The sequence below is a fragment of the Trachurus japonicus genome, chromosome 12 (assembly GCF_045865225.1).
Source record: "Trachurus japonicus isolate A0001 chromosome 12, Traja_1.0".
Classification (NCBI taxonomy): Eukaryota; Metazoa; Chordata; class Actinopteri; order Carangiformes; family Carangidae; genus Trachurus; species Trachurus japonicus.
This window is the reverse complement of record NC_140918.1, coordinates 25,922,265-25,947,218: the sequence shown is the minus strand read 5'-3', so window position 1 is coordinate 25,947,218 and position 24,954 is coordinate 25,922,265. Positions and strand designations below refer to the sequence as shown.

The window sequence follows — 24,954 nt, the reverse complement described above, 5'->3', positions numbered from 1 at the left end:
ACACTCTCTCCCCCCACCGCCCCTGAACGCGGCCCCGCCCCTCCGCAGCTGCACGAGCGGCCTTGGCAGTCCCCTCCGCTTCGTGATTGGTCGTCACGACTCACGGACACGCCCCTCCTCTCTCTGTAGACCGCCGCACATTGACGCAAGCCACTCCCGTTTCTATTGTTGACTGGGCAAAGACGGCCTGTCAATCAAACGTGTTGCGTTCACGTTCAAACCGCACCTTCAAAATAAAGACTATAATTAACGTCGTGAAAGGATGTCTCATATCATTAGGTGATATCATTGAAACTGTTTATACTCATCTGTTTCGTTATCAGAAGCACCTATACTGGACTGCCAGTGTTGTATTAAAGTCAGTGTTTTGTAACACGGTGTTACAGTGTGAAGATACAGTGTGAAGATACAGTGAGGTAAGTGTTGGCCTGTCATGAGCAGAGTGTCCTCAGCCGGGTGGAGACGGGACGGTTGTTCATTCAGCAGCACACTCGCCGGTGATGCCACCTGTCGATAATCCGGCTGTAGTAAACACATGAGCCGAGGAGCAGTCTGCTGCACATGAATCAGCACTTAGAGGGCTATTCTTGGGTACTACAACAGATTACTGTACCTCATCAAACATTTATCACCAAACTACAATTAAGAGCAGCAAAGCTAAAGAGCACAGTGGCGGAAAAAGAATCGGTCACCCTCACCCTCTCGTCTTGAATCTGGTAAACACTAGACGGGAATTAAAGTTTAAATTATATTTAAATTTTTATGCTGATATTGCTGTTATAATCTGAAATTTAAAAGGTTGCGGTAAAATAATCAAATATATAAATAGAAAGCAAAACCTCGCATAATTTACATGGAATCTAATGTCAACCACCAAAGGTGATGAATAAAATGTGTCGTTTTCTGATTTGTTCGGTGTGCAATTTGACTTTCACATGATCATGGCTGTAAACCATTATCAAGAGACAGTGACAATAAAAAAAAAAGCAGATTGTATAGGCAACTCGTGACTGGTGTATGGGGAACATTACAGGGAGGATATGACAGACAAAACAAAAACACTGGGATGTTGTTCAGGTTGTGGTTTTCTAGTTCCTATATAAAAGGTGGTGGCGCCACCTTGCGGCTGAGTTGACTAAACCCCTGTCAAAAGAGTGGTAGCTCTCTGTTCAACACTTAGCAGATAAATAAATAAAATCATACTCTCTATACAGCACAGGTAAAATGTTGATGGTTTATTTACATGTATATACAGATGACAATAAATGTGCCATAACAACAACATAAATAAGGTTTGGTGATTCTCTCTTTCCAAAATCAAAATATACATATTACACAGAATCTCACATCTGGAATTACCTTAAAATGAGGCACACATACACAGTACAATACATAATACATGCAGTCCATACACAAGGTAAGGTCAAATACATTACATATTGTACAAATAAACAGCAATATTCAGGGAAGACATGTGCACACAATTGACTTGTAGTGAAAATCACATTCAGTTCTTCAACATTAGTGCAAGACTGAGCTGACAGCAAGTTACAGAACCAGCGTCTTGCTGTCCAGACCGATCTCACCAGTGGAGCTGGAAAATTAGGCAATCTGGTGCATGAGTTACACTCCCGGTAACAGGCATCAGAGTGACACAAAAGATAATAGATCTAATCGTATTCTGCTGGCGATCAAATGCTTCTTCTGGGAAAAAGCATCAGTGCTGCTGAAGCAGTTCTTCGGGCTCCATTATCTACGAAAGATGCCACAAACTGCCTTGGGCACTACTGCCATTACGTTTAACCTGTCTGTTTATTCTGTGTTGTGTGCACATGTGCATTAAAACATAACTGTAGTATAAATTTCTCTGGCCTATTCTCTACCATGGTAGCAGCACACATGGTCAAAATACAGACTATACTGCTCTGACATGTTCTCCATCCGTTTGTAATCTTACAAAATATCACAACGATTTACAGCCATAATCCATCTCCATGAATAAGGGGCTAAAAAAATGTGGCTGTTGTAACAGGCAACTTTACATATGTTCACACTGCATGGACAAAAGTATGTGATCATTTTATTATTCTAATATGTTACTGTTCTCATTTCAAAGCAACTCTGAAACAAAGGAGCCATCACTCGTTCTGTTTCAGTCTCCTTTAAATTTTGGAGGCTGGTTGCAATGATATGCTCTTTTTCATTTTCATAGGCGTTAGTGAAATTGGTCACCGAGGCTCAGCTCAGTGTTCCCAAATTTGTTGAATGAGGTTGAGGTGGGACCTGTTCTTTACACCAGATTGAGAAAACCATTTCTGGCTTTGTGTATGAAGGGAAATGAAGTCAATAAACTGTTGCCACAATTTCGGTAGTAAAAAATATTACTGTATTGCAGTAGCAAGAGTTCCTTTCAGTGCATCTATAATGTGGAAACCAGAAAAACCAACAAAAAAACAGACGTGCAGACAAAATGCACACAAATGTATACAGAATGTGTGTTACATACTTTTGGCCATGCAGTGCATTTTAGCATTTGGGAACACATCAAATCCTCCACTCCTTCAGGTAAGCAATGGACATGCCTCTTAATTGGGAGCCTATTAAAAACAAATTAGTGAAAATTGGATTCTGGTGTGACTTGGAGCATGTGGGTGGAAAAAAATGAAAAAGGTGCCAGAAAAGAGATTACACTGTTATGCTTTAAATCTCAAATGGCAGATGAAGACTGCTCTGTGATGTGAAATCTAAACCAGTGACTGCCTCCTCTCAGGTGACGCGGCATGCTCGAATCATCAGGAGCTGCAGCAGGATGAACAGCGGTGAGACAATGAGGCCAAACCACAGGTCTCTGGCTTGTTCCTGCTCGGCCAACTTCTGACACAGCAGCACCTCGCACACCAGCTTCAGGCTGAGGACAGTCAGCACCCAGAGGAGCCGCAGGACGGCCAGACGCTTCTCATTCTCCTGGTAAAGACGGATGGACACGATGGCTGTGAAGTAGGTGCTGAGGCCGTCGGCGGCGAACAGCGGGACGAAGACCAGCCACCAGCTCAGCGTGGGCGTGAACATGTCAGCTCGCAGAGCGACCAGCATACTGAAGATCAGCAAAGCTAACAGGTGCAGGAACAGTTCAAAAGTGGCGAAGCCCAGCCACTGGACCAGTTCTCTCAGGGAGAAGAGCATGGCTGAGCGCAGTGGGGTCTTCTACCAGGGACTGGCTGACAGGGGACGACCAAGTCACACACTGGGAAGCCCCTTAGATGCCGGAGTGCTCCAGGATAGCAGAGGGTGGCCGTGGGGTGTCACTGATTATGCCTGGACACAAATGGCAGGGTACCACAGAGCCGACCCTCCTGGCTACATCTTCAAATCCACCCTGAGGAGACAGACTGGTGTCGATGACTGCAGGCAGTTCACTCTCAGCCTCTCTGGAAACCCCTCCTTCCTATAATGAATAAAGACAGCAAATAAGATCAGATAGACTGACAGCCTTTATTGTCCCATGGGGAATGGTCTCACAGTCTGTCCAACATACAAACACATAATACACAAACCCCACCAGACATGAGAAAAAGAAAGTACAAACTGACACATAACATCACTGATAGAAAACTAGAATAAGGTCTACACCACACGCTGCCTGTTACTCAGAGTGGACCAGGCCCAAATCACGTCTCAATGAGTAATGAAAGTACTTATGAATGCAGCCAGCGAATCCAGCTTTCTCAATCATTTCACCCGGGTGTCAGTTCAATATTTAGGCGGATTCAACTCACTTAGATACCGACTGATATTAGTAGACAGAACATAAACCGACATACGCTGTAATATCAACGTTACAGGTCAAGACGAGCCACAGAGAGACGGAGATGATGTAGCCGATCCTACCACTACAATGCAAGCTAACCACAGTCAGACATGATACAGAGCCCGTAATAAGGTCACAACGACAGAACACGCATATACGAAGATGTGTTTGAGGTGTATTTTTACTGCGACGCCGTGTTGTTTTACCTTAACAGCAGTCTGGTGCTCTCCCCTCCATCTAGGTGGTCGCCAAACTGTCAGTACACAAAGCTACCAAACTCTTAGCATCGTAGCTTCGGTTTTTTTCCCCTTTAGGTTGAGGAATTATCGCGAGATGACAAAACCTAGATTCTACGGTGGCCGAGTGGCCTATTCATTTGGCATATCCACTGTAAATTGAACGAAACCCCCTTTTTATACACCTGCAATATCCATAAACACGGCTGTATAGTCCGTATAACTAAAATATAAACAATTCCGCTCCGGTTGTTTCTTCACACGGTTCAATTTTAAGGGGAGTTTTGGAGACTCCAGTCGGTAGGTGGCGGTAGCGCGTCGCCATGTCGCCCGCGAAACGTCGATTGAATAAGGACATAGTTGGGTTTGACTGAAGTGTAGAGAAGTCGCACACTCATACTTACAGGTACTGTACTGTGTTCATTTGTTATTTTTGCACTTTTAAACATTTCTTTGGAGTGTAATGTCACATATTCCGAATGTAGTTACTATGATTGGGTTTTAAACCCGCGTTTATCACATAGCCTTGAGCCAATGTGATAAAATGTCATGCAGCCTACTGAAAACATAACATGTGATCGTTGAATGAAAATTACAGTGGACACGAGTTGTGTGTTTGAAAATATGTCACCTTTTAACTCACTGCTAAGTGTCACAGAACCAGTTGTAATCTGAAAGTTGCATTTACTTCTCGTTCATGTCAGTGGATTTAGGTTTAAGGAAATGACATGATTGTGGTCAGGGTCATGTTAGCACTGCAAACAACACACGTCATTTGATGCATTAGTAAGTAACTGTGTTTTCTAATCGTGACCTGACTCATGTCACTGAACAAGCTAAGATCAAGTATTATGTATGTTACAACGATATGACGAATGCACATTGTATTCACAATCACATATGAATTGGTCATGTTATTTTTAAATGTTGTGTTGTATATGAGTCCAGACTTTTCATATTTGTTGTTTTGTTGGGACATAACGTAACAAAACATGCTAACACTATGTGCTTCTAACCAGAGTCAGTTAATGATTATAATAAACCCAGATTGGTTGATCCCTTGGAGAAATGTTCTCCTAAATCAAGAAAATGATCTGTGCCATGCCGTGGTAAGGGGTTATGCAGAGGAATGGGAGGTCATGGTAATGCAAAAAAAGACGTGGATAAGAAATATGCAAACTTTATTATGATGAAAAGAAAGGTTAGGTAGCTTGACATCCTGCAGCTTGCTGACTGAGCTATGAAACAGAGCCAAGGTGTTGTTTGGAGAAGCAGTGTCACGCATGCTTGGTCAGTTTGAACGGTGACTGAGCTGTGATGAAGCACCAGAGCGTGACATTGATATTTTTGCTCTGCTTGTTAACTAAAGACAAAGAAGAACCTGCCCTGTTCCCTGATTCTCTGTCTGTGTTTTAACACTGACCCTTTCTCTGCTTCAGGGTAAAGATGCAGACACCGGCCGAGTCCATCATCCACAGCGGCTATTTCCACCCAACGCTCAGATACTGGCAGACCTGTGTTGCAGATTTAAGACCTGACAACCTCATCTACCCAATCTTCATCACGTAAATAAGAATTCTCAGTTTACTTCAAATGAATCCAAATTACTGTCAGATAAAATGGTTAAAAAATGGAGTGTATAGTAGCTTGGCTGATGTAATAATGGTCAGAAGAAGTAAACTAAACTGTGCTACTCTGGTATTTGTCATTCTCTACAGAGACGGTGCAGATGCAGTGGAGCCCATTGGCAGCCTACCGGGACAGGCCAGGTGAGAATGACATCATCCACTAATACTTTCATAGTCATCATCTCAGAACTGCACACTTCAGATTTAACAACAAGGTATCAGTTTCTGCTCTTGAGGAAAATTTCTAATTGCACTGTGCTGACGAAGGTGATTAAAGTGTTGAGTACACACACACACACACACACACACACACACACACACACACACACACACACACACACACACAATGTCACCCCGCAGCTGTGACCCCCACTGAGGGTGTTGTCCTTAGATAAAAGCAAGCAGGCAGGGTGGACCCAGAGCCAAACACTGGACCTGGACCAAGATAAGAAAAGAATCCGTTAGACCTTTTATTCCCAACTTAACAAAGCTGAACTCTAAACAGTCACAAAGAAACAAAAGCTTAAAAGTCCAGGTTTCATGGCTGAAAGTTTGTCTCAAACCAAACTTTACTTGAGATTTTGAATTACTTTCTCTTTACATACATGTAGCATATCATGTGTTGTGTACTGAATGTTTATGTATTCTCATCAATAGATATGGGGTGAATAAGCTGGAAGGCATGCTGCGGCCACTTGTGGAGAACGGATTGAAATGTGTGCTGATTTTTGGTGTGCCTGCAAAAATAGAGAAGGTATGTCTGAGAGAGGAGTAAGTTCTGTTTATCACTTTTAAATGAGCGTATATTTAACTTAATTTCTCTTGTATACGGTCAGATATGCTTTCTGATGGTCTAGTAGTCCATGTATATTTAACTCACACTGCAGCCTTATCAGCCAGTATCAGTTTTGGATGTCACTAATGCTGCTGTGGCCGAACTGCCACCAGTTTCTAAACTCTTTGTGGAGTGGAGTCTGTTACAACAGCAGAATAATGTCAGCGGTTTAGGAATGACATGCTCTGTGACCTGGTCTTTCCTCATTAGGATGACAGGGGTTCGGGTGCCGACACAGACGATACGCCGGCTGTACTGGCAGTGAAGAAAATCCGATCTTTGTTTCCAGAGCTACTGGTGGCGTGTGACGTCTGCCTGTGCCCCTACACGTCACATGGACACTGTGGTCAGTGTCACTTCAGATAATTTGCCTCCTGTTTTATGTCACATTGAGAACAGAGTAAAAGGTCAGAGATAATGTTTGTCACACATTTGAGCTTTACTACTTGTTTTTTCTTGCAGGTATCTTGAATGATGACGGCACTCTGAACAATGACGCCAGCTGCCTGCGTTTGGCGGAGGTGGCGTTGACCTACGCCCAGGCTGGTAATTCTTGTTTCTCATTTTCATTGTCATTTCTGCCCTTGGAGTGTGACTGTCACTGCTCTTCTTACTCCTCATTGTTTCTTGTAACATTGATAATCCTTTAAAGGGATAGTTCAACATTTTGGCAAACTGGCCCATTGCCATAATCCCTATAGTTTTAGGAGTAAGTTCGTTACCTTTAATTGTTGGTGTGAGCTATTTTTAGCTAATGGGATTTCTCCAACAACTCCAAAATGCTTTCGTGGACAAGTTGTGACCTGCACAATCACCACACTATGAGATCAGAGACTGCTTGCCAAAAAACTGCCCCCGACGGGAACACGCATCAGCGGTTTTGCATGAATTTACCTCTAAAACAACTCTGTCTCGTAACGTTCAGTTATTATCTCATAGCGTAGTGAATGTGCAGGTCACAACTTGTCCACCAGAGTGTTTTGGAGTTGTTGGATTGTGTATTTGATGAGTTTGATGAGGGAAACCAAGAAATCCCATTAGCCTCTGTAGCGTAGCTCTGAGCAACTCGCGGCTCTGCTCCACCGTTCTAGCTTGCACTGACAATTAAAGGTAACAAACCTTCTCCTAAAACTATAGGGTTTATGGCAATGGGCCAATTTGCCAAAATGTTAAAATATCCCTTTAAAATTAACTTTCAACTGTATTGGTTGCTGCCATAATATGAAGGTTGTTATATTATATATTGTATTCTGGCATCTTGGGAGGTTTCTTTTGTGTATATTTTTCATTGGTTCTTATATTTTTATTCCTTCACAATTTGAAATTTGATTATCTTGAGACAAAAAGTATATAGAGTTTAGTTTAGTTTAGTTTATGTATTTGTTTTATTCATTGAAAAAAGAAAAAGAAAAAGTAAATAAACTAAAAAAAAAATAATGCAACTCCTCAATGAAAGAAAAGTTTAGTTTCCCACATAAGGCTACTGGTGCTATGAAAAAAACAAAAGGATTTGTAGTACATGAAGGAGTAAAGTTTTTTTGTTGTGTCAAATTAAAGTGTTTTGAGGTCATGGGATTGTCAGGATGTTTGAAATTCTGGTAGTGGCCTTTTACTCACTTCCACTTCACCCAGATACTGAAAGTTAAACTTGACTAAACTTTGGAGCATCCCCAGTGATGTTGTCTTGGTCATGTGCTCCACAGGCTGCCACATCATCGCCCCATCTGATATGATGGATGGAAGAGTCAGAGCTATAAAACAGGCGCTGATATCCAATGGTATCGGAAACAAGGTAAATGAATGAAAATGATTCAGAAATCATTTCTTACCGCCAACAAATCCCAACCAAAACTAACAATGTGTGTCAGTCCATCCCTCACTACTTTCTGGCTTTTCTACTTTGCCGATGGCATCCAGCCCCAGACCCACTGGTTCCTGCTGAATAAATAAATCACAGATACTGTATATAATCAGAGTTACCGGTTGGTGACTTTTTTCAGCAGAAAATGGATCCATATTTGGTTTCTCAAGTTGGGTTTTCATGGCAGCAAATCTGTATTTAAGCAAGTGTAAATAAACCACAGTCAATGCTAATGATGAAACATACCACCCACTGCAACTGTGTGGCTCAATGATGTGTTTTTAATAGTTTTTGGAAAAATTGAACCTTCATCGGGTCAAAGGAATCAGACTTGTTAGTGGAACCATTCGATTGTTGTCCTGTAAGTATGTAAATATAGCCAAAGTGTGTTTTTGTAACAGCTGCTTTCATTTTTCTTTTCCTCCTTCTCCAGGTTTCAGTGCTAAGCTACAGTGCAAAGTTTGCCTCTTGTTACTATGGTCCCTTCCGGTGAGTAATGGCTTTTGGATCATGTGTAGAAGAAGGAGCAGTGAACTGGTGTGCTGAAGTGAGTGAACTGAAGCTCCTGCTGTGTCTGTGTACAGAGATGCTGCACAATCCAAGCCTGCGTTTGGGGACAGGCGCTGCTATCAGCTGCCTCCCGGAGCGAGGGGACTCGCTGTTCGAGCTGTGGTATGTTGATTTTCTGTGTGTACCGTACATGTGGGGGATGAAAATGTTGTTGACACGGTTGTGGGAGACGCTGCTGTCGTTGTGTGCTGCAGGAGCGAGATGTGAGAGAGGGAGCTGATATGCTGATGGTGAAGCCAGGTCTGCCGTATCTGGATATTGTGAGAGAAGTCAAGGACAAGGTCTGTAACTAAATCAGCTCAGCGAGGAACAGTGCTGCTGCAGCTTTGCATTTTTGGGGAAACTTGCTCAGTCGCTATGAAACACAGATGGGAAGGTCCCACGAGCATACTCTGCAAAATATCAGAGATTCTTTTTAAAAACTCACTGTGGCTGTTGGAGGAAGTGTCTCACTTCTCCTCATATGTCTCCCCCTTAGTTCCCCTCCCACCCCTTGGCGGTGTACAACGTGTCAGGGGAGTTTGCCATGATGTGGCACGGAGCGCAGGCTGGAGCGTTTGACCTACGGGCTGCTGTGATGGAGGCCATGACCGCCTTTCGCAGGGCAGGTGAGATACGTGAAGAGAGAAGAGGATAACACTCAATCACCTCAACATAGAACTCTCCACTGAGACCCTTACTCATTCACTATTTTTTTTTCATTCATGAAAGTGTAAAGTTACAGGACTCCAGACTGCACCTAAATTGGGGCATTTTGCACCTGAAATTTGAGACGGCACAAGTTAATTATTCATCTACTTGCACATGTGCATGCAGTAAATTTACCTTACACTGGTGAGATGTGGACGAGACGACTCAAAAAATCTGGAATCTGTCATTGTACATGGCAGGCCAATGTGTGCGAGGATCATATATGAGAAAGAAATACGAATATTTGCCTTGCAAGTTGATTTTTACCCCTTAATTTTCTCTCTCTGCAGTAATACAATATATAATTGGCACACAAATTCATAATACATTACATTCAAATCAACACTTGATTGAAAAGGAGTAATAAGAAGAATTTAATTCTTATTTATGTCCAACCCTTACTTGAACACAAAGAATCTTAGTTGGTCTGTCACTTCCTGTTACCTACGCCCTTAATTACATCAACACAAAACAAAATAACCCTTATAAGTTAATTTTAAAGATGAAAACAGCAAAAATTAAACATCCAGGCAAGTTTCAAGTGCATATTTTCAAATTTGATTCTCTTTATACACTCCACACTGAGCTGTTGCTGTTCACACCTGGTAGTGGAGAACTCACTGTGATTATGGTATTTTTATTTTACAGTGAATGAAAGAATGTAAACAGAGGACAGCACTCAAGTATCCCTCTGAATCAGAGACTGTAAAAATGGTTATTGTGCTGTTTATAATTAAAGCGTGATATGCCCTGATACTTGATACAGCCATTTAAAGTGAAATATTGCACTATTATCTAGATTGACAGTATAAACTGAAAACCAGGAGACTGCCATTAACTGTCATCAACCCATTGTGTCTAGTGTAAACCCAGTTGTAGTCTGACTGCTCATTCTCTGACTTTATCAGAGAATGGACACACTTGTTTAAAGTAAATAATGAAAATGTGGATGGAGTTTCTCTTCAATTTAAAACGTTTTGTGCATTCAAATGCATATTATAAGTTTGGAGATAGGTGTGATCTGACTCATCTTTCCTAACCCTGTGATGCAGGTGCTGACATCATCATCACCTACTACACACCTCAGCTGCTCACCTGGCTGAAAGAGTAGAGGAACCAATATCTGAAGCCAAAGGATGAATGGACCTAGAAACAGACCAACAGACAACTACAAAGCTGCCGGAGACTCAGTCATGCTAACAAAGAGCACTAAGGAAAATATACATATGAAAACAAGTAATCTGCCAGTTTTAGCCCTCTGTTATACTCTTTCTCTTCAGTCTTGCGTTGGCAATTCAAATGATGGGCTGTGAGTTTATTGGTGTAATGGCTGGTTTGCTGAAGTGATTATTTTTTTAAAGGAGTCCAGAATCCAACTGGATACTGCTTAAAAGAAGATGAGATGTATTTCCTTTTAAGCTATTGAAGGGCTAATGGTGATATGAGCGTTGAGAATGTAAAAACTTGATAATCTTGTAGGTGTTTTCTAGCAGGAAATGTCTCCTGTGTGTCATTGGGATCAGCTTTAAGTCTCTCAGCTAATGTGATTATGGAATGTATATTTGTATGAATCTGGGCCACACTAATGTCTGATAATATATATGACAACTATCTCAGCTAAAGCACTATCATCCTCTAACATGCTCTTATTCTCTGAGGGAAATAAAGCAATTAATAGTCAGAAGTGTGTGTGTCTAAATTCAAATTTGGTTCATGTTGCTGAATGACTCTGCTGCAGAATAGAAGTCACACATTAGCCTAGGCTTTACTTAAAACATTGAACACCTTATGTGTACGCAAACTGCATACTAAAAGTTTTACATTAATAAAAATGAATTTAAATTTAGTGTGATCAAAGGTGTGTCCTTACAGAACAGTCAAGTATTTGTAGTCAAATTAAGTAAATGTTAAAGGTGCTCTGTGCAGTTTTATGAATGGGTCACACACCACTGACACCAACATACTTGCCATTGATTTTCTTTCTCTGACTGCAGGTGGCAGTGTCACTCCAAGTAATGTCATCAGCAGGGCACCCTGAGTATAACTGCACTAGAGAAAGGAGCAAATACCATGTGAACACTGACATTTATCATGTACTTAATTCACATTGAAGGTGTTGGACAAAAATGTAGCAGGAAACTGTTTTCTATGTAAACATCTAGTAGAGTGAACAGATGATAAACTCACTCATCTGTGTCAGGCTGTCTGAGTTTCTCTTTGTTTTGGTTAATCTGACAGCATGTGCATGTCCTATGACATACTGCATAACACCATACCAGTATGCACCATGCACTATGCAGGCTAGGCAAAAAAAAAGATGACAGGATGCCCTCCATAGGAAAACAGGCCTGATACTACTGGGAAGGAAACCACCTGAGTGCAGTAAGCCGGTGCATATTCTCATTATTTCAAAGGAGGTTAAATCGAAAGCAACTGGACTTAGTTATTTGTCTAGGAAGACGTTTCACCTCTCATCCAAGAGGCTTCATCAGTTCATGTACTGGTCAGTTGCGTACATGAACAGACAAATAACTAAGTCCAGTTGCTTTCGATTTAACCTCCTTTGAAACACCTGAGTGCAGGTGGGCTGGTGCCTGGTGGTGGGCGTTACTGGACCAAATCCTGGTAAGTCACCTTTGAACATTTATTTTATTGATGTATTATTAAGTCATTCCTTTCAGTCATTTGTGCAGCCGCCGTGAGGGTATCATTGGTCCAAAGCTGAGTTTCTTCCCAGTCCGACCGGAGCATGGGACCGGAGCCAGAACTTCGCGGGCTTCACCAGCTGCTGAAGGCTCCGGCTCGGTTCAGATATGACTCATCTTCTTCAATTGTGAGAACCATGTTGGTCACACAATGTTAAAAATCTGTTTTTGTTTAATACTTTCAACACTATACTGTTAGCTAGCTTCAGTTTCTGATATATATTTTTAATTTGTTCGGCTAATGTCGCTAGTCGGCTAACTGTTAGCATTGCCATGGAAAGGGCTAGCTTGCCTTGGGCTAAAATGTTGTGGTTGTGTTTTTGTTACCTCTCCTGCACTCAGTGTGTACCTTTATTCAACTGTGTGTGTGTGTGTGTGTGTGTGGGGTGTGTGTGTGTGTGTGTGTGTGTGTGTGTGTGTGTGTGTTATTAGGGTTGTTTTTTAACTGTGTGTTGCTTCTGTGTGTTTAGTGGCTTAATTAATTGGACTCCAGAAACACCTGGGCACCTGATTACCAAGGTGGGCTGACTGGCTGTGGTCTGACTGGTTGCTGGTGGTCCAGTGGGACATCTTGTGGCAGTGGTCTCTGACAGTAGGTACAAGTAGGAAAATTTGACATTTAAAGTATAGGAAATACATTCACTGAATGTAGACAGAAGACAGAAATGTCCTTTTAAGTTTCCTCTGTCCCTCTGCTAAAAGATTGGAGTAGGGCCTCCTAGGCTATCTCTCTGATCATCAGTGCTGTGCTATTAGTGCTAGTGGTAAATATCAGTCTTACCAACAAAACATTGCACAAGGTTGAACTTACAAAAGGTAACTTTAATTGTAGGCTACTCAATGTGAATTCTGGATTAGAATCACTCAGAAAATAATCTAGTGTTGGCAAGTAGTCAGTAGTCTTTTAAACACATTGACATCACAGTAAGATAAGCACAGGTACAATACATAAATCGTGGCTGAATTCATCTAAACCGTTCTGGTTTCAGGGTCCTGGTTTTGTGTGAGTTGGCCCACCATCACATTGTCATGGGATGTTTTAATTGAACAGGAGAAGGCACTAAATCCCATTCTTATTTTTACTCTTTAACTGAGTCATCAACTCAGCAGCTGGAAACTTTGGGCTTTGCACAGAGAAGTAATAAACCTGACACGGTTTTCAGCTGACTGTCAAACCAATGCTTGGCAGATTCAAGCGAGCAGAGATCAACTGTGACATTCTTTGAGTGAATCAGACCCTGGAGCCATAATCCAATGAAGAATGGTGCGTTTCAGTCCCTGTAAATGATCTGCTGCCATGCATACAAATCAGATTAATCAACAGGTCAACAGCTTCATCCAAAAAGAGACTGCTAGAAACGTATAAAATCCAATATTTTCATACATGCTGACACTGACTTAGAAACTATTACAATACAGTTAAAAGCTGCACGTGCTTGGATCTCAAGCACAATGCACAACTGTATGCACGCAAGAGCAGGCCAAGACCCTGGAAAACCTCCAAGGTGATAATGAATGACGGCCAGGGGGCGACTCAGGCCCGTTTCAGAGGGTTTAGTTAAACACTGCAAAAAATGTCACATATTTCAACAAGTCACTCTGCCTCTCACTTTGCTTTACAATCTGTTTTATTAACTTGAAATGTAAATAAGTTGGTGTGCCTTCCTTGTGTTTTGTGGTGCAGGTTCTATGTTTAGGTGATTTATATGACAAATCTCAGTCTGGGTCGGTCTTATTGTGTAAGGAGGCAGGAGGAAGCAGATATTTTAGGAAATGTCGCAGAAAATCCAGAATAATGTGCAGAGATGATCTGCGAAGTCATGTCAATTCACCAGAAACATTTGGTTAATTACCTAAAGAGAAATAGTTATTTAACTCGCTGGTGATTTCTTGACAGTATAGGCAGTGGTGGGAGCGCACACGCACTTCTTGCAGTGTGTGACGTGCGGGGGCAGAGCAGAGGGCTGCACTGATTTAAGTTGCAGTCATCTGGATGGATGTTATCACACTCAGCGAGACCCATCAGCGCGAGGACCGCGCCGCGCTGGGAAAGTGTCTGTTGGAAGTGCAACAACTTCGTTTTCACGTGGATTTACGCAGCGCACACGCATGGCACTGGCCGGCTGGCACGACGTGATGGTGCGTTTACCGACTTTTGTTTGAGTTTTGAGAGAGACTGAAGGAAGACTGCAGTGAGGGAGAGACGGATACTTATGGTTCGGTGTCAGGGTGCCACAGCAGCCGGCCCTGTCTCCTCTCCAAACGGTGCGCTCTCCGTGGCCCGAACCGCTCTCCGGGACTTTGAAGCGTCTGGGACGCGACATGGGATGCAGAAGCGCGCTGGGATGCTGCCTGCTCGCGGCGTTGTCCTGCTGTTTCCTCCTCCCTGGCTGCACAGGTAACATCACCGTGGCAGTGATGCTCCCGGACAATCACCACAAGTACCCGTGGGCTCTGCCGCGCGTCTTCCCGGCGATCCTCATGGCGCACGAGGACCTGCACGGCAAACACGGACTGCTCCTCGGCCGGTCCATCAACATCCTCAACTACAGCACCGAGGACCCCGCCGCGGGCTCGTGCGCCGAGAGCCGCGCGCAGGTGGTGGCCGTGGACGCCAAGCTTTACATCCAGCCGGACGCTTTCTTCGGACCCGGGTGCGTGTACCCGCTCGCCTCCGTGGGGAGATTCGCGTCCCACTGGAAACTCCCGCTGATCACGGCCGGAGGTCCCGCGTACGGCTTCGACAAGCGGGATGAGTACCGGACCATCGTGCGCAGCGGGCCGTCCACCACCAAGCTGGGGGAGTTCACCAACATCCTGCACACGCACTTCAACTGGACGTCCCGGGCCGTGGTCATCTTCCACGACCTGCGGGTCGACGACCGGCCGCACTACTTCCTCTCGGAGGGGATCTTCCTCAACCTGAAGGAGGATTTGAACATCACGGTGGAGGCCCAGCCGTACGCGGACGACTACAAGTACTACAAAGATCACATCAGTTTTATGAAGGACCGCGGGAGAAGTAAGTTCATTCTGAAATTAAAACAAAAAAACGTGTGATTTAAAGTTTTAAATCTGAGAAAGGGCTAACAACTTATTCAGGCCTGTGGTGTCAGACAGAATTCACCTTAAGTGTTGTAGCCTACACGAGCTGTTTTTGCTACTTTGTCTTTGAGGCATGTGGCATTATCTCAAAAATAAAGCAGGCCAGCAGCTGGCTATGGTAAAGATAATGTCAGTGGATGGAGAAGGAAATTCCCTTTCACTAGAGTAGACGATCGGCATGGGAATCACTTCAGTGGAATTGTCTCACGCTGGTGCTCAGATTTACATCTCTTATTCTAGGGTAAAAATATTTAATGACTTGAGTGCATCGGTCTTTGCCTTCTGCTGCAAGGGAGGAGACATATTTAAAAAATGTGTATTGAATCTGCATGGAGCACTCTTGAGGTGTTTTACACACAATGTTGCTGGGAGATCCCAGGGTTCACAGAATGAGGTCACAGTGGAGGTTTTTCCCAGCAGATCCAAACGGAGGTGGACTGGAATAGGTGCAGGGAAAAGCCTGTTTATTCCGGAGTTATTACAGAGGAATGTTTAGGCTGTGGGTAGTCTGCTGCTGCTGCTGGTTTATTGCCTGTGGAGGACCACCACCTGCGATTTTTAAAGAGAGAGAGAGAGAGGGGAGACACAGACGCACACACATGCACGCAGAGGTCGTGATCCAGTGGGTGCCCTCTCAGCCAAAACAGGCTTTGTGTGAGTGGTTGTCTGCGTGCGTTCCTGCCGCTGTTCAAGATCCAGAAGGGGTTTATTCGATCAGTCTGGTCAGGTCTTTACAAAGTCATGCTGCGAAGCCAAACTCTATCCAAAGCCGCAGAAGTTTATTTTAAATCCTAGTCGAGAAGTTTCCAAAGATATCAAATGTGTCATATGCATTTTGGTGGGGGAGATGTGTGCAGCATTTCCAGTTGATGGGGTGATGGAGACATAAACATGGAGTTCTGGGTTTGAACGTGTCACTCAGTGGAAACATCATATAGCCCGAGTGAAGAGCTGGAACGAGATGATACAGAATATACATATGATGCTCTCAGCAGTGTGGAATGAGCCGGTTTTTCCAGCCCCTGAATGTGTAATTGTAATTCATTTCTAAATAGTTTCTCAAGTTGCAAAGCAGTTGTTTGGTTTTTAAAACGTAAAAAAATAAATAAATCAGATTTTGTTTATGAACATATTTATTTGATGAGACGCGGATCACACAGCAGAAAGGCAGTTAATCTCTCCTCTCTGTTCTGGACTGAAGTTTAACTGGAAGCATTGTGAGGCAGATGTCCTCATTACTGCTGAAACGTTAATTGGATGATGGCTGCGTAGCGAGGTGTGTAAAGTGACATTCCTGCATTTCTGCAGCTGTAATAGATGTCTTTATTCAAGCTAAATGGATAACTGCTGATGTTTGATTTTATAAATGAGACGTTAATGAGCCAGGTTTTGGGTTGCCAGGTTTTAAAAAAAAAAAATCCCTTTAATTTATTTTTATAAGGTAAAAATGAAGTAACAAATGCTAATAATCTTCAATACATGACTTTTATTTGCCTTGTTTCTTGGAGTTGCAGAGAAGATTGATATTGATCTCACGTCTCGAGACGGAGTCAGGATGTCTTTTAGCTTTTAGCTTAGCTTTGCATAAATAAGTCAAAACAACTCGTATGGCTCTGTCAAAAGTCCAAAAATAAAACTTCTCATCAATTAATACACTTATTCTTTTATTTAACCTACATATGCAGAAAAGTAAAAACACCAGTTAGAGTAAGTTATCTTTTTTGATGAAACACAGCCAGGCTCAGGGAGTGTGTACAGCTTCCTGAGTCCTCACGGTCACAGTGCAGTCAGCGTACCTGCACCACTGAGCCCGCTCCGACATCAAAAACCAAAAAAACCCCACAGCTCACCACTGCATCTGGCAACCCGGCACTATAACCAAAGATTCTGGGCTGCAGGACTTGGCAGAGTTTAGGCAGGAGATAGTTCCAGCAGGTAACTCCCTCGAAAAAACCACAAATAGCCGTTTTATATTTCTGCTCACGGTCTAATGAATCAAACCAGATGAAATGTGTTCATTAGTGAGTTTTAGAGGTGTTGGTAGAATGTCAGGAAGGACTGGGCTGTTTTCCTCTGCTTCTGTGTCTGTATATGAGTGAGACAAACCATGTCCCGGCTCCAGTGCAGCATATAACACACACACACGTGGCACTGACGTTGTTTATCAGCTCTCGTTTCATATTCCTTTTCAAGAGATGAAAGTGTCAGGCTAGAGGTGGATAAACAGACAGATTTTTTACACCATGGTTAACCTAAACGTTTTTTTTTGTTTTATTTTGTATTAGTAGGTTGTTTACTTCCAATGAATGAAGTCATTAATAACCTCTGTTCTCATATTCCTAACGCTCAGAAATGTTTGTCAAGAGGGATAAGTTACTAAAATCCAAGGTGCAATACCACAATGAAAAATGAGCTGAGTTAAAGTGCAGTCTTTACAGTCGTATCAGTGATGCCCCTCACTGTTTTACATAAACCAAGAGCGCAAGATGATGATTGAATCTGATTGAAATGTGGGTGTAAAAGAAACAAATCTCTAACTCCGGGGATGTTCATGCTCTCAGAGCAGTTTAAAGGGATTACACGCTCCTCTCAAGACACACTTTTCCAGCCAGTCAGTCTTGTGCGTAAACCTGACTGAACCTTAATTACAGTCACGTCGGATCAGAAAACACCAGCATAAATGTTTTCACATTTTTTTATAATGGTGATTTGTGGCGCAGATGAACAAAGTCCTTCTGCTGATAAGAAAACAGGACTTTTGGAAGCCAATTACAAATTACATGTTTTGTCTTTTAGTTTCAAGAACAATATTTCCCTCTGAAATGTAACGCACCTTCATGTTGTGTTACATACATGGCCTTCCCGCTGTTGCTTGTTCGCTACAAGGCTGACACACAGTTATGTCAGCCCGACGTTTTTCTCAAATTGTGATGCCCGTGGTCTTTGGACTCTGAAATGTGTGGCTGATCGTGATAGTGCATGGGTGTGTTGCAAATATTTATCTGCCTATACTCCTGGGAGTGTTTCGAAGGGGAATCAGTTTTGGAAGCGGCTCAACATCTCAGAGCAAAATCTGCCTCCAACCAGTAAATCTTTTGGTATTATGGTTTTTGGCACAGCGGTAACAATCTGAGCTTTAAACATCTTAATCTGTTGTTACAGTAACTGCATCAACAAATGGAATAAACACAGTGTCAAGGTAATTAAAGGGTGGTACGGGGGGGAAAGAGGTGAAAGGTGCAAGCAGCCAAATGCCCCCCTCCCATCCCCAACCCCTCACCCCACCCTTTTCCCAGGATGAGTTATGGAGCTGCTGCAGTGAGCTGGAGGTCACGGGAGCTAATGGTTTTGTCAGGGCTTGTCCTGGCTCCGCGTTCGGCTCACTTTTCTCCCGGCAGATAACCTCCGGGCCATCGGGGCTGAGAAGTCACACGATTGGCAAGAGGCTGAGCCGAAGAAGAAAGTGTAAAACCGGGGGTTTTATTGTGAAGCCACACATTGTTGGAGCCTTTACAAATCTCTTTAAGGAACATAAAAAAAGATCACGCAATCTGTTGATCAAAAACAAAGTATGGGGTCATGAAGAGGTGATGGTGAAAATGAAGATGATCTATGGGAAGGCAGTCTGAACGACTTAACATTTCCATCCCTGGAGCTAAAAGCAGTGAAGCCAATTAGCTTTGTAGGTGGGATTAAGAGTGTGGATGCAATCTTCTCGTTTAATTGGCATGATAATGGTGCCGATCATAAATGAGACTGATGCAGATGCAGTCAGATGAATGTCGAAACTTCAGAAATAACTTTATAAACTGGCACAGTTCTCTCGCTCCCAGCCGCTTCCATGGCTTCACTGGCAGCTGCAAATGACAGATGGAACAGATACACTTGTTACTGATTAGTTACGACAAAACAAAACAAATCAGAGCCGTAGTTTTGTCAAATCAAGTCGATATATCACTGAATTTACAGTCATTTGAAAGTTATCGGGGTCAATTGGGACTGGGGGAATGTTTTTGCACCAGTCCTTTGTGATTTGATGGATAAGATCACAGGATGTTGCAGTTGCCAAGCAAAAAATTTCAAAATCACCAACATGTGAATATTTGAGTGGTTTTTTTTTGTCTTTTCTTTTTTAGATCTGCTCCAAAGTGATGCAAACTATTTTCTCATCCTGGAGAGAAGCATATAACCTTTCACCTGATCTGAAAAACATGAAAATCTACTTGATCATTATTTGATTGACTCCAGGAGGTTGACATATCATTCTTTTGTGGTTTTGACATGAAGAGTTAACTCATCCAACTATAATATTAATAAGAAAATAGATAGATACAAAACAAACAACATTAATGCATAATCGTAACAGTGTGTCCTTACATGTGAGCATATCAGCATGTTTTATTGGAACTACAATCTATTGAAAAAATAGTGTTGACCACAGTTCATTCACCTGCATTATATTGGTATGGAGGAAGAAATCTCAGATCGCTTTTTCTTTTTTTCTTCTTTTCATTTCATTTCATTTTCTTTTTTGCAATTTGGCAATTTTTTTATTTTAAAGTACAGGTTTCAAACTCATTTTCCATCTCTGGTCCAGTGTGAGATGAACAACCCTATGAATGTATTCAAGCTCCCATCACATTCTTGAGTGACACTCTCGTCTTGATGCCTTTCACTCCGTGAATGGCACACGAGAGGGAAAATTTCAGCCGTGTGAGTGGAAGAATACATCAGGCTGTGTGCTGGGTCTTTTTTCTCTCTCTTTTCACTACGTATGCCAGGGGTTTTGTCGCTGCCAGTGAATAATGAAAAGCGTGTCCCTTCACAATAAAGCTCAGGTAGTGCCTCGGAGTAATTACAGAAATCCTGTTTCCTGAGTGAAAACATTCCCAGGATGCACCAGCAGCAGGAGCAGGTTAGATGAACTGGATGTTGGATGTTGCTCACATGGATTCAGCTTTCCACACAAAGGAACGCCACATAGGCGAAGCTACAAGTCGTAAAAGGCTCCCAGACAGATTAGAACATGAAAACACAGGATAATCTTCTCTTAGAAAGATCCAGCTATAACACAAACATGACACAGAGTCATGTTAGAAAATCCTTCTTAATCCAATTGCGAAGACGACAAAATCACCCTGAGTGCAGTAATTGGCTCGCTTCTTGTATGTGCACTTGCATGTGATTATCTGTGGAGCTATTCAGAACAGCAAAATGTCCCAATTTACAAACCAAACCAAACACAGTGTGATTAAGAATTTAAATCATTTTAATTATGAGGCAAATGGAACAGATGTGCAGGAACAAGACTTATTTTCATTGGTGCAGAGAGTTTGTATCACCGGCCTTCACATTAACTACAAACAAGCGATCTTCATCCAAGCTACTACAGTCTTAAGTGTTATTTACTTATCTGTCTTTTTATTGCCTTGTTTCAAGAGACTCAAACTCAGCTCCAAGTTCCTTAAGCAAAATGAAACCTCTCTCTCTCTCTCTCTCTCTCTTTCTCTCTAACTTTCTGTCTATATGATAAATAATAATTGAATGAACATCATGAACACTTGTGCTCCTGTTGAATTGTATTGTGTTACACTTAGAGGCGTATGTAGGGCTGTTGTATTAGGGCTTGGGTATACAGAAGAAAATGTAGTCGTACAGAGAGTAAAACGATGTGTGGTGATATAAAATTTTTAAATTACACCAGTCCTGAATATTTTGGCAACACCCACAGTAGCAGCGAGTGCCCTTCAATAATACAAGCCCCAGAGTGGCACTGAAAACGACACGGGTATCAAGCACACGCTGTAAGGAGCTCCTCCGTCATAGAGGCAACAGAAAAAAGACGAGCTTTTCTGTTTACAACAGGAAAAAAAAATGTGCTGAAAAGAGTCATTGCTTCATGTTGTTTTGATAAAAAAAGAGCTGGAAACATAGTCGATGGTTTTGAAATGCCTGCATGTGCTGTTCGAAACTTAATGTATCACATCTAGTACCTGCGTGTGCTGTTTCCTGTGAATCCCTTATGTGTGGTTATGCAATTTGAACCGTGTGCCAGAGGAGCCTGACTCTGCCAGGAACAATGAAAACTACAGTGTACTGAGTGGCTACTGCTGAAAAAATTAGTCATAAAGTCTTTAAAAACATAGGGTTTGAGGCAGTGAAAATCATAAGGATTATCACATTAACAAATGCCAGCCAATCAGAAACAAGCATGCATTGTGGTCAGAGCGGTATTACGCGATGGCAGGAGGGTCTATGCTTAGAAAAACGAGCGTGGAGCATAGAAGAAAAAAAAACAACAAGTTGTTCACCTCTCAGGAGTTTTTCTGTGTTTGTCTTGCTTCACTCTTCTTGGTTTAGGCCTCTTTGTAAATGTCATTTCTCAAGTGTCATTATCTTGAAACGGCAACCTGCGCTGTTATCAAGGAGGAAGTACCCAGAGCTTGTGCATCCGTCCTCTATTTGTGTGTGTTATTGCATCGTATGCTATCTTGCGGTGTTGAGAAATTCTGGATCTACATCAAACACAAACCTCTTGGCTCAGCTTTCCATCAACCTGCAACTATCAGACTGAAAACAAACACGAGTGATGAAATGAAAACACGGGGTAAAAAAGGAGACTTGATAATAGGAAATCCTTCAAACAGTCTTGTCCTTATAGGTCAAATATTTTACACTTTCTTGTGTTTTATTTGAATTATTACTGTAAGATGGTATATTTGTGGTTCTGGGTGTGTTGTTATATCTTCTTTCTCAGGCCTCTCTCTGGAGCTCTACAAACAGCAGGTCAGGTGGTTCAGAGTCTCTCTTCTGATTGGCTGATTGTTTTCTGAGTGATGGAATTAAAATATAGCAGATTTCCAGTAAACACTGTGAGAAACCAAATCCTGCAAGCCTTCATGGTGGGTCTGAGGGCAGTGACAGCTTTGTTGTAAACATCACAAAGTTACACAAGTTCTGACGACTCGGTTTAAGGCTCGGTTTCTGAATTCAGGCTGTATGCACTTCTCTGTGGACTGAGCCTTTTGATGATTTCACAGCTTTAATGTAGAACCTAGACCTGCTTTATAATCCAAAAAGACATGAAAATCTCACTTCATACAATAACTGGACCTTTAATGACAGGCCAAATTATGTAAGAAGGAGCTTTTCTGCAGTGTAGAGAGCAGAGCAGGGCTGATTACCATCCTGAAGTCTGTGAAGTGGAACAACTTGTACCAAACAATTTAATGTGCTTTTGTGTAAAGCCTCAGCAGGTCCATATACTGTACAACCGCTACAACACAGGAGGACATTTTCCCTCGGCTGTGTAGCAGCATTTACTTTGGGAGCGGTCCAGGAGACAGCAGGACTACTTGGCATGGCGAACCATGTTGGAAGAGATGAGAGTTGGGGTCTAAGCAGCAGCCAACTTTGGTCTAACACATGAGGAAATGTCTGCTAACTGGGAGTGCTGCCTCGGAGCTGGCAGCAGCCACTCTGACATACGCTACAAATGGAAATAATGTGACGTTTAAAAAAAAAATAAAAATTATTGATTCAATGACAGGAGGTGGCCGGGTGAAGGTAGTGAGTAGAGACACTGTCAGAGGCTGCAACAGAGGTCTCAGGTTTGAGTCCCGCAAATTCAGAAGTGTAGTGTCTTTGTGCAAGACAGTGAATATCTATCAGGTCGCTGATCAAAGCCAAAACCTCAGACTTTGAAACCCAGCACTTACTTAGCGCTTACCAAAATGTGTCTGAAGTACTTAATATCGAAGGCTGTCACATCGTGCAAGTTGGCAATGAATATTTGCTGAGATGTGTCATTTTAATGAGCTGTTCATCAGATTTAAAACCAAAATCTAAATTTATTAAGTAACAGTCGGTTTTTTGATATCATTTTCTTGAGGCAAAGTTTTCAAATTCTTGCTTGTGTTAACGTACATTTAACATTTTAAAATTGCCCTTTATTTTAATTTAATTATATTATTTCACTTGTTGACCTGAGAAGTTTTCAGTAGCCTAATATCCAGCCTTATTTTTGAATTTGAATTGTTATTATTTACCTTGGTAGTTTGCACTATATGATGAAATCTCCTCTAATATTCACCTTGAATAATTTCTGTCTCCAGTTTCACCTTTTTGCTGCCTTTTGTCATATCTGCTGCAGTGATGGGAACGTGTGTCAGAGCCTAACTTTTATTCGAATCATTGCAAAAGTTGAAATATCCACTAGTTTTCAGTGTGTTAAACATAGCTGACACTATCTTATTTTGTAAAACTACAAAAAATAGCAGAAAATGTGACCCACAGCTCTGAGTTTAACAGACACTATTAGTATTTCCAGCTGGATTGGTATTACAGAGATATATAGATTTTCAGCCCCAGTAAATGTGTGGATCTGGTTGTCTAACAACTCCAGGCTCCATTTTCCCAATAGTTTAAAGAAAAAGAAGTCAGATTCCTGTAGGAAGAGGGATTTTTACGCCCAGCTCACTGATGTTGTGAAATTCAACACAGGTCACAGCTGAGCTTTAAAACGTCAACACTGTGCTGCCTGAAAGGAAATTTGAGGATTTGGGCAAGTTACAACAAAATCAACGAGTGTATATACAAGAAAAGGGCAAGTAAAGTCCCGCCCCCTTGCTACAGGCACCTCCCACTGCTGTGGTCAGACCTCCAGCCCCGGACCAGACCAAGGCTGCCTCCACCCTCTGCTTGTTTGTGACCGCTGCAGATGAAATCTGATGTGTGAAATTTATTCCTTTAACTCATGAATGTTTTAGTCCCAACGATTTCTATTTTTATCACACACGTGTTGTCTATTATTGTGCTCTAAATGTCTTGTTGTCCTCAGCCAGTGTTTATGGTTATTTTAGTCCGCTCCCCAGTGTAAGTTAACATGTTTCAATGATTTTCTGGAACTTCTGGAGAGTCAGTGTTTTGCAAGATGACAAAATAAGCAGATTGATTGCTGCATTAACAAAAACCAAAGAAAAACAACACACTTGAGTCTAGAAAATTCTTGAGAGTTGACACATGTTGATTCATACTGGAAACTCGCTGAAATGTAACAGTTCTGGCAGATTTAGTCACTTGTTTTACGAGAAATGTATTTTTGGACTAATCGTAACACTAAATATGATGGATTTTTACAGTGTTTAGAAATAAAGATAAAGGTCTTTGTTATTGTCATTGTGTCTGCAGTCGTATACATCTGCGGCCCTCTGGAGACCTTCCTGAACATCATGAAACTGTTCCAGAGTGAAATCCAGGACCCAGAAAACTATGCCATCTTCTATCTGGATGTTTTCGGTGAGAGCTTGACGGATCGCAAACCATGGAAGACCCCTGACTCTGACAGGGTCAATCTCACTAAGGTCTTTAAGGTACAATGAACGCAGGACACACATACTCATGCATGCCCATACATGCACACACGTAGAGTTTATGTAAAAATAAAAACAAACAAACAAACTTGGATCTGTTAGATTATCACTCTTGATAAATTGAGACTGTGCTCAGATTCTTTGT

At 42.1% G+C, this 24,954-nt stretch overlaps 4 protein-coding genes across 4 annotated transcripts in view; 2 read left to right on the top strand and 2 right to left on the bottom strand.

The window, feature by feature from the left end:
- The window catches only part of ccnb1 (cyclin B1), a 203,046-nt gene that overhangs the window by 79,523 nt on the left and 98,569 nt on the right, over window positions 1-24,954 (bottom strand). The gene's annotated exons all lie outside the window — the stretch shown is intronic.
- On the bottom strand, window positions 1,221-4,114 carry tmem203 (transmembrane protein 203). The gene is made up of 2 exons (XM_085793969.1): window positions 4,015-4,114; window positions 1,221-3,445 (listed from the first exon to the last, which is right to left on the bottom strand). Exon 2 carries the CDS (start codon window positions 3,181-3,183, stop codon window positions 2,767-2,769), a length of 417 nt encoding a protein of 138 aa, XP_085650095.1. The 5' UTR covers window positions 3,184-3,445; window positions 4,015-4,114; the 3' UTR covers window positions 1,221-2,766.
- alad (aminolevulinate dehydratase) lies at window positions 4,401-10,741 on the top strand. Its single transcript, XM_085793968.1, has 12 exons — window positions 4,401-4,450; window positions 5,484-5,609; window positions 5,763-5,813; window positions 6,330-6,426; window positions 6,718-6,853; window positions 6,970-7,053; window positions 8,211-8,299; window positions 8,802-8,857; window positions 8,953-9,040; window positions 9,133-9,219; window positions 9,417-9,546; window positions 10,681-10,741. The coding sequence occupies exons 2-12, from the start codon at window positions 5,491-5,493 to the stop codon at window positions 10,737-10,739; spliced, it is 996 nt and encodes a 331-aa protein (XP_085650094.1). The 5' UTR covers window positions 4,401-4,450; window positions 5,484-5,490; the 3' UTR covers window positions 10,740-10,741.
- npr2 (natriuretic peptide receptor 2) overlaps window positions 14,336-24,954 on the top strand; it is a 64,278-nt gene continuing 53,659 nt past the window's right edge. The window contains exons 1-2 of the mRNA XM_085793990.1: window positions 14,336-15,355; window positions 24,628-24,809. Coding sequence (XP_085650116.1) covers window positions 14,656-15,355; window positions 24,628-24,809 — 882 coding nt within the window. The 5' untranslated portion in view covers window positions 14,336-14,655. The remainder of the gene's footprint in view (window positions 15,356-24,627; window positions 24,810-24,954) is intronic.